Raw genomic sequence first — 14,545 nt, 5'->3', positions numbered from 1 at the left:
AGGCTCAGAATGGGGTCCCTGCCCCCAAGCCACGTTTCCATGAGCACATTCAAGGCCAGACACTGTCCTCCACCCACCCCTAGTGTGGTGAGCCCGCCCTCAGCCCCAGCCACCCTGGGAAGCGGGAAGCTGGGAATTTAATAAAATCCCTTCATCCCTTCTCCACAAGACTCGGGACACCGCAGATAGCTCAAATCGGAAGAATTTTAAAAATTTCTGTGGGAGCAGGCGGCGTGACCAGTAAATTGCTTTTCTGCACTTGGCTGAGCTCTGACAATGACACCGGGCTGGGCCTTTCACGCTGCTCCGCTGGCACCTGCCTGACATTGTTCCTGCCGCCAGGCTCGGCTAGGTCCTAGCCTTCCCCAGACAGGCCAGCGTGAGGAGGGCCAGAGCAGGGGGGACTTCCTCCAGCCCCTTGTCCCTTCTGCCAGCCCCTTGTCCCTCCCACAGTGCCATTTCCGCTTGGTGTGAGAGGTGTTTAGGTTTCACCACCCCCACTTCCAGCCTCTTCAGGGAGGTTTAGAAGCTTCCTTCAAACTGCCTAGGATGGGGAGGCTAGGGGCATGTCTGTTAAGGCAAGACAAAGGTGGGAAGCCGTCCTTTTGGGTGGGATTTTTAATTTTTTAAAGCAACACCATCCATCTGTCCATTCAGGGGGTTTCCCCTCAGTACTTTTTTCCAGGACCTTGCTTCTTTATAGCCTGGGAGTAGACCCAGACTCCTGGTCACTCCTTGGCTCCAAGGAGCTCTAGGTCTGGAGGAGATGCTGCCAGGTGCATAGGCGTTTGTTTACTCTGCTTCCTCCCAGTGCTTCTAAGTGTAGTGAGGCAGGGTACGTCTTCCCACTTAACAGAGGAGGAAACAGAGGCTGAGAAATGACTCATATTAGGGAAAAGGGAACTGCTTGTAAGATTGTGAAAGCTTCTTTTACGTTTAGGAAGCTGTTTTCATCCTTCTGCCTGTTCCACAAGAAGATGAGGTAGGTGAGGTGCATTGTAGGGGGAGAGAGTGAGGTCCACAGTGGGGAAGGGATTTGTTGGAGTCAGTGGTTAAGAAGCAAGTCTCTGGACTCAAGCTCTTCATTCCACCACATCCAGCTGAGTTTTTCAGAAAGAATCATGAAGTTACTCAGAATACTGGTGGGGAAACAGAGCCCCGGCAGGTGCAATGGAGTCCTTAGTGGCATCCTGTTTGGATTCTGGGATCAGGGGTGATCAGAGCCTCGTGGGCATCTCTGGGGTTGAGGGCATCTCCCTCAGTGTCTGCAGGCTGTGTCCTCCTGGAGTGCAGTGTGCTGACCTGAAAGGGCTGCTGGGATAGAAGTGTGTGGTGGTTTTTTTTTAGTGGAGGCATTCCCATCCCAGCCTATTTCCAGTGTAGAGGGAAAGGAGTAGGAGCACCGTGCCAGCATTCTTACAGCCCCTAAGTGTCACCTGCTCACTTGGAGATAAAGAGGTGGCTGTTGAAAATGTCTCCTGGCTGGGTCGAGCTCGGGATCAGGTTCGGCAGCTCATCCAGGTTACCACTGCAGCTTCACCCTGCCCCAGGCAGCTCCCAAAGCTAGAGGGGTCTGGGAGGAGAGGCCCATCCTCTGCAAGACTGTGGAGTTCTGTCTTGGTCATCTGGCAGGAAAGTTGTGGGTGTGGGAAGTTGGGGTGCAGGCCCCTCAGGCCAAGGACAACAATATCAGCAGCGGCACTTGTAATGGCTCTGACTGTCAGGCTCACTGTGCACCAGGTGCTTCTCAGTTGTGTGCATGCACGTGAAGCTTCCCAGCCAGCTTGGAGTTAGAGAGTTCTACGGATGAAGACAGGGGGCTGAGGGGCTTTGGTCACCCTCCTTTAGTTCCATAGCAAGTCTCCAGGACCCAGGCTTATTAAAAGACAGCAGGAATGCATTGGAGTCAGCCAGCCTGGTTCAGATTGTGGCTCTGCCTTCTCTTTGCTGTGTGGACTTGGGCAAGTCCCTTTACCTCCCTGGGTCTCAGCCTCTGCATTTGTAAAATGGGCAAATAAACAAAAACGACCAACAGAATGTCTCTAATTCCTAAGGGGACTGCATGGCCATGAGTTCTAGTGTGCAGTTCTAGATTTAGCTCCTGTGCTCTGGCCGTAGGAGGGTTCCCTTGTCCTGCTCTCCACTCAGGTACAGTAAGTGCTCCTTTTTGGGGACCATGCCACCTTCTGGTCACTGGGCGGTGGTGGGTTGGTGTTGACTGGCTCCTTTCTGTGGGTCGCTCCATCAGCCCCTGAATGCTCAGTCATGTTTTCCGGGCTGCTTTGCCCTCATTCTCAAGGACCCACGGCAGACCACTGGGGGAAAGGGCACGCTGAGGGCCTGCCGCGTGGCGAGGGCTGGGCGCCAGCCATCTGGCCTTTGTACAGGTTCAGGCTTGCTGTCAGTGCTTTGGCCTGAGGGTGGGAATTTGTTCTGGACATCAGCAGGTAAGTGGGCCCCCTGGGCTGAAGTCAGGCTTGCCAGTAGTTCCTGTGCTCTTGACATTTAAGAGGCACAAGGCCCCAGACCCAGTTAAAATGCAGCCATGTCGAGGCTTGGGCTAAAGACAAGCAGAAAGATGCCCAGGGTCCATGGGTTCCAATATTGGTTCTGTCACTGACTTCTCTCTGAGCCTTGGTTTACCTGCCTGGTGTCAGCAAGGTGAGCTGCATGACATCCATGGTGGTTAAATGCACAGGCTTTAGCGTAGGAGACACGTAGCTTTGAGTCCTGGTTGTGCTACTTAGCAGCTGTTCAGCAAGTATTCCTTAATCTTCAACCATCTGCACCTTGGTTTTCCCCATCTGTAAAATGGAGTAACGAGAAACTCCTACTTTGTATGGGTTATTGTGAGAAGTGAATGAGGTACTGCACACAGAGCAGCTACCACAGGGGTTAACCATAAATAATGGAGTAATACCAATGGCCCAATTAATTAGATGCTGTGTGTGTTTTAGTATACACCATGCTGTGAGGTGCGCTTGTAAGGACATGTTTCTTGGCTCAGTGACAGCAGGCCTCCTTCAGTCTGTATTGTAGCATAGGCTTTGGATTTAAGTGTGGATTTAATTGCCATTCCAGCACTCAAGCTGTGTGGTTATGGGCAAGGTCCTTAACCTCACTGAATCTCTGCTTCCTCATCATATGCAAAATAGGAAGAGTAATGCTACTCTTTTGGCTTGTTGGTGGAATTAATGGAAGCCATGTCCTGGCCCAGGTATGCAGTAGGCACTCAAATATGGTGCTGTTCCCCATTATCAATCCACATGTTCTACAGGACACCTGCTGCGTGTTTGGCCCAGAACTGGGTTTTGAGGTGAACACAGAAATCCAGGCCTACGCTCTTTCCTCATCGTTCCCTGAGAAGCGATGGCTGGCACTTAGGCAGCTGATTTACCGCCTTCCCCTACTCCCGGCCCACCTTCTGCCTTGGAATCCCAAGGTACTTTGTCACCGTCCTTTGACCGTTCTCTGCCAGAGCTCACAGGGACAGAAAGGAGCCCAGGCTTCTGGCCTCACCTGCTGGGGCTCTTCCCACCTCTGTCGGTAGCTGTGTGATTGAGCAAATTCATCAGCCTCTTGCCTGCTCCTCAGGCATTTGGGCCCTGAGATAGAACCTCCTCTTCAGGTTGCCGTAAGGGCAAATTGTGGTCCCCTGGGGGGAGCACTTGGCACAGCACTGGGCCATCATGAGTGTAAGTAATTGTGAGCTGCAGTTATCATTGGACTCTAGGTGACTTGAGTCTGGAGTGTCCCTCGGATCCAGTTCCTAGAGGCCAGCCGAGGGCTGACCTGTGCCCCTGGTGCTGGGCACCTGGTCCTGACCTGGCATGCAGGGTAATTGTGGGCCCCTGAGGGATGAACTTGGGGCAGGGACCTGGATTGAGCCTCCCCACCCCAGCCCCAGGGGGTCAGTTCCTGTCCCAGCCTTTGGGATTTAAAGAGGTGCTGAGGGCAGGGTGCTCGAGAGTAGGAGCTTAAGGGCACACTGGGTACTGTGATGACAACCCCTAGACTCTGAGGTGAGGAGAGTAGGCCGGGGAAGCCAGGTAAAAAGGACATGGTGGCTCCGTGTGTGCAGCTGTGTGTGTGCGCCCATGTGTGTGTGCGTGTAAGACATCACAGGCACACACAACACAACAATGCTCCGTCAAAGCACAGAATGACCTGATGTGCTCAGACGGTTCCTAGCCTGTTGGGGTGGCTGGAGCATCAAGTTCAGGAATGAGGGTGATTCAAGGCCCTGGTGGGCATTGAATGCCAGAATGAATGGCTTGTTTGTTATCTCATAGGCGTGGGTGAGGGCTCTTCTCATCCAAGGGTTTAAGGGAGATGGAAACAAAGCGGGATTGGCTGGAAGGGGAAAGGGAGGAAGGAAAGAGGGCTCAGGTCTTCAGGTCCTGCCCCCATCCCGAGCTGGCTCCAGGTTGATACCTACCCCGGCAGCACCCATATTGGCCATGTGTACAGAAAGGGCTAATGTACAGGGAGAGCCAGGCTTACCCCAGGCCCAGCCCCCATCCTGTGGAGCCCCTCCCATGGTGACGGCTTGGTGCTGTCAATCAATACATTGATAGGCCTGGGAGCTTAATGGACAGGCTGGGGGTAGGGCAGGACCCTTTGCAGCCTCAATCTCTATCGTGCTGACTTGGGTGTGGTGAGAGTGACAAGGGAGAGGCCAGAAGCCAGGGTGAGAGGAGCAGAGGGTGCCCATCTGAGCCAAGCCCACACTTGAGGTGGGTCCTGTCTTCCTCTTCCCCTTCCTACACAGGAGTGCTGTGTGGGAGTGAGGGGGGATCTGAGGGCTTTAGATGCTGAGGTAGGTTCAGATCTTGACTTTGTCACTCTCTGTACAACTTTGGCAGGTGAGTCCCTTGCCTCTTTGTGTCTCTCTGTCACCCAGAGCACAGTGAGAGGGACAGTTTACGTCTTCCAGGATGCATGAGGAGTAAGGAGACTGTGCCTGGCAAGTGCTTAGTTAGTTTGGGCCTCGGCACAGAGCAAGTGCCAGTAAGTGGGTGCCAATGTGAGTACCGATGATGATAATCTACAGAGCACTGTGGCTGGCAGCACCCCTGGGCCCACATCCAGGCTGCTTTTGAGGAAGAGGTTGGGGAGCTGCCTTTTGGGGGCAGAATGGGTTGCTCACTTTACCAGGGAAGGTCTCAGGTTCAAATCCAGAATTTGGAGAAGCTCTGGAAGCCCCCGGTAAGGTTGGCCTGCTTCTGTTGCTGCCGTTGGAAGAAACAGGCCTTGGTGGGATGTCATTGGAAGTCTGTGGGCTGTTCCTCCTGGGACCAAACAGACCTTCCCCTTCTGGGCAGGGTGCCTGGAGTCAGGGTCCTGGAATGCATGAAGCCATGCAGGAGAAGCTCAAGGCTTGCAACCCATTCATTCACGGTTATTTCCCCCTACCCCAGCTGTGGCCCGTGTTCTGAACCAGTTGCTGTCTGGTTACCCTTTATCCTTAAGGGTACATTCCAGGATCCCCAGTGGTTGCCTGAAACCAAGGATACATAGTACTGAACCTTATGTACAGATGCTGATACGGAGGCAGTCAGTCTCATTAATAGCTGAGATGACTACTAAGTGACTAACGGGCGGGTAGTGTATACAGAATAGATATGCTAGACACAGAGGTGGGTTGAGATCTCATCGTGCTACCCAAAATGGCACAAAATGTAATGTTTATTTCTGGAATTTTCCATTCAATAATTTTAGACCTTAATTGACCAGGGATAACTGAAACCAAGGATGAGGGAGGAGCACTGTAGAGGAAAAGAGGTTGGTGAAGAAGAGAAGGGAGAATGGTAGTAGGTTGGGGTGAAGTGGTAGAGCTTGAGCTCTAGACAGAGGAGCTGGATTTGAACCTTGAGTCTTCTTCTCACTAATTCTGTGACTTAGGACCTTGGACCTCAGTTTCTCCATCTGTAAAAATGAGGGAAGTAATCATTGAAACTGTTAGGATGGCTCTGGCAATTACCCTAGAGGAAGTGCTTCATAAATCAAGGCTGTGTAAAGAACAAAATTTAAAAAAAGAAAAGAATCTAATGGCTACCATTGCTAGTGTAGTCTTTCTCTGAGGTTAATATTGTAAGCAGTCTCCTTATAGCCAGCAAGAAAACTGAGAGTTAAAGAAATCTAGTCAGTTGGTGATGGGAGATGAGCCAGGTGACACATGAGGCCGGTTAGTGTCAGTTATCGTGCAGTTGTTGAGGCGTGTGTTATGTTTGTACCGTGTGTCTGCAGGTGATGTGTGATGTGTGATGGGTGTGTGTGTGTAGGAGCTGGAGGTGTGGCCTGGGAAGAAGTAGGAAGCCTGCAAATGTGCTTTTCAGAGCCAGCGGGCTGAAAGGCCAGAGGGAGCGTGGGTGGGTGTTGGATCCCTGGAGGGACGGGATGTCTTGGTTGATCTCTGGAAGCTGGCAACACCGTTTTACTCTGTGACAGGTTCCCATCAGGGTACCTGAGGGAGGAGGCTTGGAAGATAGGCAGGATCAGATTGTGAGGATGACATTAGATGCTGTCGTGGACATAGTGGGAGCCAGGGCAGGGATCTGAGCAGGAGGACTGATCCCATTGTGCATTAAGAGTGTCCCAAGGGGAGGATCAGATGGCAGGCGGGGGTAGGGGGGGTCTGGTCCACTGAGTGCCCTGTCAGGTTGGTGTCCCTGGACCCTGACACTCTAGCAGACCCGGGGGGAGAGTTGAATCATTTGGTGTTTGCTGGCTTTGTGCAGCTCCTGGGTTGGGGAGTGAATATTTCCATGATAACCAAAGTCCTCAGGGCACAGCAGGGGCGGGTGGGGAGAGCTAGATTTTTAGGCTGCAGGAGAACTGTAGGGTTACCCTGTTGTGGGAAAAGCTACTTTGACCCAGGAGATACTGTGTATGTGGTGCGGGGAGGAAGGCGGGGCAACTAAGGCCTCTTCCCTCTGCGGGATGCATCCTTTATGCGCCAAGCCTTCTTGCCCTGTGAGGGCTGTGGCAGTTGGAGTTTGCTCTGGCATCCCTGATAACTAAGGATGTTACCCAGGCAGGCAGCAGCTCTGACTGACCCTGGGAAGGCCTCAGAGAAAGGCTTTCTCTTGGGCATCAAGGCCAAGTAACCTGCCACCCAGCTCATGAAATAGACGTTCCCTACCCTGAGGCAGCCCTGTGTTGCATGTGCTCTAGAGGCAGGTCGGAGCTCAGCTCACTTACACTGAGTCTTTGGCCTGTAGAGGTGGCCTTGGGGTCTGATCCGTGCACTGGGTGCTTGCTATGATCAGCGGCTCAGCTCCTATAGTTGAGGGAATTAGATGAGTGCCATGCCCAGGGGGCTTCTTTGCACAGTGCCCGGGGCAGAGGACAGCACAGCACTTCATAGTGTTGAAACATTCCGGGCCATCCTTCCACTGGCCACTCTGTTCCTTTGGGTAGTAAGTGGTGAGGCCCCTACTGGCCTCCAGGTGTCCCTCATTTTTAGCCACGTCAATTTAGCAAGCATTTGCTGATTGCCTCTTGGGGGCAGAGCTCTCCCTGCCTGGGAGGTGGGGGCCAGGTAGGGCTTTCAGGACAGGAGCCTGAAGGCAGGTTTCAGCCAGGCAGGAGGAGGCCATGCCTAGGAAGGCCTGAGCCCACCAGAGGCCTGCCTAGGAAGCCCGGGGGATTTCCTGCCCCCTGGGGAACAGACCCTGGTTCCAGTACAGACCACCCCTGCTACTTCCCTGGGGATTGATCTGGTCACAAAAGTGTGGCTTAAATGGTGGAAGCTGGGAAAGATGGATTGTTGGTCCTCATTCTGGGGAAGGGCCACCCGATAGCCCCTGCTGACCCTGGGTCACCCACACTGCCTCTATCCAGTGGGCCAGGAAGAAAATCATTAATGGGAGGCTGGCTTCTGGGGTAAGGCAGCTCCCCTCTGGGAGCTGGGGTGAGGAGATTGCTTTGACCTCTGGTCGATAAGGTCTCCTGTGAGCAGGAGGAGAGTTGGAGGACAGCGGGGGATGCTGGATGCACACTCTTGGGGGAGGGGATGGGCCAGGCCACCTCCTGAAGTCATTTCGGGAAGGTCAGAGGCCACAGGTTGGGGCCTTTGGGACAGATGCCCTCCAGGTGTGGGCCTCAGGCAGTGGAATTCTTCCTTTCCTGAGCATCAGAGTGGGAAGAGGGGTGATCTTGGGGATCAGATCTAGGCTATGAAACCTGGGTGGGCCATGGCAGGCTGGTGGAAGTGAAGAGAAGACATACTTAATGGGCCAGCAGACCAGGCCCTGCCCCACTGGGCTGGGTGGCTTGGGGCAATGGATTTAACATTTTTGCACCTCAGTTTCTGTATCTGTTCAATGGAGTGACAAGTGTTCCCATGACACTAGGTTGTCAGGACTTACAAAAGCAATAGCGTCTTTCTGGATCGTAGTCTGGTTTTCTGGCCTTCGTTTGGAGCCCCTAGAAGGGTTCCCTTACGTTCTCTGTGGTTACCCTGATGAGGGTTTACTTTATGCCAGGCCTGGCTCCAAGCCCCTACTGTGCTGCTTTTTTTTTTTTTTAACTTTGAGACAGAATCTTGCTGAGTTTTCCAGACTAGGCTTGAACTTGTGATCCTTCTGCCTCAGCCTCCCAGAGTGCTGGGATTACAGCTGGGTACCACCATGCCTGTGTTGCTTTTTACATTTAATCGTGGTACCCCATAGGGTGGATGCTATCATTACACTCATTTCATAGGTGAGGAAACTGAGGCTCAGAGAGGCTGGGAACTTACCTTAGGTCCCTTAGCTAGAGCGTTCCATGCCCTGGGCTTTGCATCTGAGGTGAGCTTCTGATGGCACTAGGGGAACACCAACCAGGGCCATGGCCCATGGCCATCCTGAGGGACGGTGCACAGGAAGCTCCCCAAAGCCTGGGTTAACTCTGCATTGCTTGCTTTATGACTGAATCTGTTCAACTGTGCAGCCTCAATTTCCTCATCTGTAATGTGGGGTGAGGGTCGCAGCTGGAGGACAATTGTGAAGGTTCAGTAATGTGGTCTTGTTGAAACATCTATGGGGCTCAGGCTGGGGTGGGAGACCTGCTGGTCAGCATGGGGTCAGAGACCCTGGGCTGTGCGTGGACCACAGCAATGAGGAAAACATGGTCCTTGCCCTTGGAAGCCCACAGCTGAGGGGTGAAACATGCTTGGGCAGCCAGAGTTCCAAGAACTTCACCATGGGTATGGTGGGTCCATGCTGTTGTGGGAATAGGGTCCCATGTGCCTACTGTTGTATCAGGCTTTGTGGCTGCACAGAACAAACCGAAGATACTGTCTGGACTTCAGAACCTGTTTGGTTTTGTGGTTAAGACGAGATGGAAAAATGCATGCAATTAGCGCTAAATGGCATGACTGGGCTCCAAGTCTTGTCAACATTCATCTGTTTAATCACTCATTCATTTATTCATTCACTCACGCACTCACTCATTCAGTGTTTGAGTGTATGTATTAGGTCCTGGGGAAATAGCAGCACACAAGAGACAGCTGCACCTCTGATAGTGCCACCAGCCTAGTGGGGACAGATGAAAACAGGATGGCAGATGGTTTGCCAAGTTGGTGAATGCTTTATTTATTTTTTTTGGTAGCGAGGATCAAACTCGGGTCCTTGTGCTTGCGCAGCAGGTGGTGAAACTACTGAGCTAAATCCCCGGCCCTGGTGAATGCTTTAAAGAAACACAAAATATATTCAAACATGGCAAGTGACAGAGGTGGGGGCTACCTCTGCAAGGTGGTCCCAGAATGCCTGTCCAAGTGATGTCTTGAGCAGATGCCCGAGTAGAGGCAGAGTGTAGAGATCTGGGAATGAGCATCAGAGCAGAGGGAAGAACAAGAACAAAGGCCCGGAGGCAGAGGTGTGCTTGGCGTTTGGAAGGCCCTGAGGTGGTAAGGTAGCCTGTGCAGCAGGTGTGGATGGAGCAGTAAGAGGAGGTGAAAAAGCAGTAGGGGGCTCACTTGTGAGTCCTGGATGCCCTGGTGAGGACCTCCACTTGAGTTCAGCAGGAAGCCTGGGGAGACTGGACAGGGAGGATTTTATCAGAGAACTGGGTTTGGTGGAGGATGGGTTGGCAGAGGGCAAGAATGGAGTAGATCAGCAGGCCAGTGAGGAGGCAGGTACAGACTGTCCAGATGAGAGGCTGAGTCTGGGAAAGAAGGTCAGGAGGTGTGCCCTGGCCTAGCCAGACAAGGCTTCCTGGAGAATGTGGACAGATTCGAGCTAACCTGGAGCAGTACTGGGAGTTTCCACGGGGGGTGCAAAATGGAGGCTTCTCTGAACAGGGCCTGGGGCGTGGGGCTCATGTGAGTGAGCATGAGGACCCCTGGGGGTGGGGAGGACCCCTGGCCGGCAGCTGACTGGGGGGAGTCATAGTGGACTCTGGCCCGTTGGTCCCCTAAGGAAGACTTGCCAGGCTGCCCTCCTCCCCTGCCTGAAACCCACACAGCAGTTCTCTGTCCCTCTAACTCCCTCCAGAGCTGTCTGGATGTCAGACCTTTTCTTCTCATTCACTCACTTTAGCCTCACAGCAATCCTGGCATGACATAAGAGTAGGGGTTTGATCTACCATTCTACCATGAAGGAATCTGAGACGGAATAAACAGTGTGCCTGAGATCACATGAGAAACTGGCTCCATTGTCTTGTTTACATGTGGGGCTGTGGTGGAAAAATTAAACAGACATAGGCCTGACTCTGAGCTTTGCTACTTGCTGGCTGGGCCGCCTTGGGCAGCGTGCCTTTCTGAGCCTCAGTTGCCTCATCTGTGAAATAGGGGTAGTAATGGAGTGGTTATGACGTCTACTGAGGCCTGGCCTGAGCTGGCATAGAGGATGCGTGGCTCTCTGTTGTGAGTGTGGGTAGCTCACAGTTTTCTCCTTTCCCTGCTTAGGTGCTGGCGGCTGAGGAGAACGTGGACTTCCGCATCCATGTGGAGAACCAGACCCGGGCTCGGGATGATGTGAGCCGTAAGCAGTTACGGTTGTACCAGCTCTATAGCCGGACCAGTGGGAAACACATCCAGGTCCTGGGCCGTAGGATCAGTGCCCGTGGCGAGGATGGGGACAAGTATGGTATGTGCTAGCCCCTCCCCTCACCCCACGCTCCTCAAGTTCAAATCCCAGCTGTGCAGTGTGCTTGCTGTGTTGTCTTTGACCTAGCACTGATCCTTTCTGGGCCACCATGTCTTGATCTGTAAAATGGGGACATAGCAGTGAATCCTTTCCAGATTGTTGGGAGAAACAATAAAAGCTGCTTTGGCTGGCAAATGCCCCACGAAGTGGTAGTTGTCATGGGTATTGGTGATTCGCCTGGAGATGTGCTAAAGCAGGTGGGCTGCTTCTCAGCCATTGTTACATCAGGTTCAGTTTCAGACACAGGGTGGGAGCCTCTGGGTCATGCCTTCTGGATGCTGTTGGTGGGGGTGGTAGAAATCAGCGCAGTGTGCATGGGTGTGAATGTGGTGTGTTCACCTGTGCGTGTGTTTCCAGCTTGAGCTCATGCACCTGTGAACCGTGGCTCTCACAACCTCTTGGGCTGCCCTTGCCTCTGGAACTGCCCAAACTTCCTGTGGGGCATTTAGGAGCCCTCACAGCCTCCCTGATGCTGCTAGTGCAAAGGGACCAGGACAAGGGGAACACTCGGACTCCCACTCTTCCCAAGCACCAGCCAGAGACCCTCTGCAGTGAGCAGAATAGACAGAACTCTTACCTTCCCACAGCTTGGCGGAGATCTGGCCAAGACAGACACTTAGCAAATACTTAGCACGCGGATTATTTATTTAGAATTGCTAGGCAGGAAGAGCTGAGGCCGCTGTGAGGCTCCTGGCATTTGCCCATCTCTGGAAAAGCACCTGCCCCCACCAGGTTCTGCCTGCCCAGGCCAGGTTCTGGAAGGTGCCTCAGAATCACAGGAGCTGGTGCTGTGTGTGGCCGCGGTAGCGGCCAAGGCCAGGGACGCATGCAAACAGTAAGCCTGCCAGCCTGGGCCTTTCTGGGATGATGCCCCACCTGCCCGCCAGCCCCTGCCCACTGCAGTCAGGACATGACAACAAGACAAATAATTTCTTGGACCTTTTATCTTGGACACCATTTATTTTCCCTCAGCCCCAGGGCAGGACTGACCTCATGGTAGGGCTCCAGTGTGGCAGCTGCACCGGCATGGGGGCTGGGCCAGGCCAGGCCAGGCCGGGAAGGGCCACGCTGGGCTCCTGCACCTAAGGCCAGCTGCCTCCCCTCCCTCCTGGCTGCCCCATCACTCTTACTGCCTCTCTTCCCTCCCTCTCTCCCTTCCTCCTTTCCTGGTCCTGGCCGCTTCCCCGCTTTGTTTCTGTCAGTCTCTGTGTTCCTCCCTCCCTCTGAACACAGCGTCCCTCCTCCTGTCTCTCTCGCTGCTGATCTGGTCATCTCTCTGGGCCTCTGTCTCCTGGGCCCCTCCACAGATGCCTGCCTGTGCAGGGCAGACCCAGGTGGTGGTTTTCCCTGGGATCCTCTGTCCAGTTGCTGCCAGGGAAGGGGCAGCTGGCTGGCCGAGGCGGGAGGAGGTGCCCTCCTGGGGAGTCCCAGGAGCTCTTGCCTGGCCCTCCAGGCTGGGAGAGTACAGGGGGGTCAGATGCTGGTCTGAACCATCTGTCCACACCCTGAGACACGAGGCAGGAGCTGGGGAGGGAGAGGAGCCTAGCCGTGGCCGACCCCTCACTCCAGAGCCGCTTGTCCTCTTGTTTCCTGGGAACTTGGGATCTTACTGGTATGTGACCTTAGAAAAGCCCTTAGCTTCTCTGGGCCTCAGTTTCTCTTCTGCAGAATACAAGGCTTGGACTAGAGTGCTGCTTCTTAAATACTCCTGTGCACATTAACCACTGAGGGACCTTGTTGAAATGCCTGTGTTGGTGCCATGGGTTGGGGTGTGGTCCACGTGTCTGTTTCTAACAAACACTCAGGTACTAGCCCGCCTTGGCTTCTCTTCCATCTCCACAAATTCTAGGACTTCATCATCCTCTTTCAAGGAACATTTTTATGCACTCCTCCAACTCTTCACCACCCAGAGCAGCAGGGGGCCTTGTGGGCTGCTGCCGCCACATTTAAATGTCCCATTAGAAACACAGATGAGGCCCATCTGTGAGCCCTGGGAGAGGAAGTGAGACAATGGAGCCAATTGAGGCTTCCAATCTAGATAATCAATACAAATATTATTGGGAGGGTGATTTATGTGGTCACACCGGGTGAGAAGATGAGGCTGCCGTGTGGATCCGCGTGAGGGCCTGCCTTGCCTGGGGGAGGGGCAGCCCCTGGGCCCAGGGCTCTTCAGTAACCTGCTCCCCCTTCTCAGGCCTGGGGCTGGCTGAAAGAACACTCCACCTGAGACTGGTAATGCCCACTGAGCTTCACAGGATTTGAGAATATGCAGACTCAGAATGGCAGCAAACCCCGAGTAGAAACAGAATACCTACAAACAGCTGGAATCCAGAAGCCTCACAAACACTGGGATTGTTGGATCTGGCATCCTGAGGCCTCACTGCCATGCTGAGTGAGGTCTCACTTGTCTGGACGCTTTGTCCACAAGCTGTACGACAGTGGACAGTCATCAGGTGACAACTGCTTGGATGTCAGTGAGGTTTCTGCACCTTGCTATTCTGGAAGATAGTCTGTCTTCCTGTTGTCCTTAAAGCTTGCCCAGCTCTCTGGAAGCCCTAAGGATGGGCTGCTGCAGGAACCAGGGGCTTTCTTAGCTTTGGCTTGATTCTCCAGAAAAAGACATCTGGGCAGTCCTGGAGGCTAGGATGGTGGGATACTTGGCAGGCAGGGGCTGAAGTGGAGGGCCACCTGCCCAGTTGGGACTATATCACCCTCTTTCCTTCTCGTCCTTTGTCCCAGTCATCTCTGTCCTGTAGGTAGGTGCTGACTCAAAAAACAGCACTGGACCAAGAAGCAGGATGCCTGGGTTCCAGCTGCAGCTCTGCCACTGAACAGCCTGCAGAGCCTGGAGCAAGTCCCAGCTCTCGACTCAGTTTCTTTGTCCACCAAGTGGGGATGAGAGAGGAGTCCCCACTCTGCTTGCATCCTAAGCTAGGATGTGAAGGGAGATGGAGGCACTGACAGCTCTTGGCCCTAAGAAGCAGGGCTGCTGGGTAACAGCTGGAGTGTCAGAATGGGGACCCTCCTTGCAGGGAGAGGCAGGGCCCAGCATTAGATAGGCGCTGCAGAGGCAGCTCTGCTTTCATAAGACTTATGATCGGCTGTTTCTGTCTGCTTTTGCTGGCAAGAAGGGCTTCTCCACTTGAGGAAAAAATTATTTCAATAACCCATTTTGCAGCAGACCAGCCTTCCAGGACCAGCAGTGCTCACAGCAGCCCGAAGGCGGGCCAGGGAGGGGTTGGAGTGCTAGTTAAGGGGACAATTTCAAGGAATCCCATGGGATTTAAATCTGGACCCCACCACTTTGGAGGGGAAGCCTGTGGCCCTGAGTCAGCCTCTCCGATCCTGTTTTCTCTCCTACAGTACAGGGGTAATGGAAATGAGAGAATGTCTTTGCTGGAAGGTAAGATGAT

The 14,545-nt window shown here is 53.6% G+C and overlaps 1 protein-coding gene across 2 annotated transcripts in view; it reads left to right on the top strand.

The window, feature by feature from the left end:
• Window positions 1-14,545, top strand: part of Fgf18 (fibroblast growth factor 18) — a 40,550-nt gene that overhangs the window by 9,631 nt on the left and 16,374 nt on the right. Inside the window, exons 1-2 of one of the 2 annotated variants that reach the window (XM_087194853.1) lie at window positions 3,050-3,217; window positions 10,892-11,072. In XM_087194853.1, the coding sequence (XP_087050979.1) occupies window positions 3,164-3,217; window positions 10,892-11,072 (235 nt within the window). In that variant the 5' untranslated portion in view covers window positions 3,050-3,163. Of the gene's footprint in view, window positions 1-3,049; window positions 3,218-10,891; window positions 11,073-14,545 lie in introns of those variants that run through there. The other variant, XM_021239624.2, reaches the window with a different exon arrangement.

This window comes from Heterocephalus glaber, unplaced genomic scaffold (genome assembly GCF_053883595.1).
Source record: "Heterocephalus glaber isolate CG9 unplaced genomic scaffold, H.glaber_assembly_v1.0 deba00001606, whole genome shotgun sequence".
Taxonomy (NCBI): domain Eukaryota; kingdom Metazoa; phylum Chordata; class Mammalia; order Rodentia; family Bathyergidae; genus Heterocephalus; species Heterocephalus glaber.
Note: the sequence above shows the minus strand (reverse complement) of the source record. Positions and strands in the feature narration are given on the sequence as shown.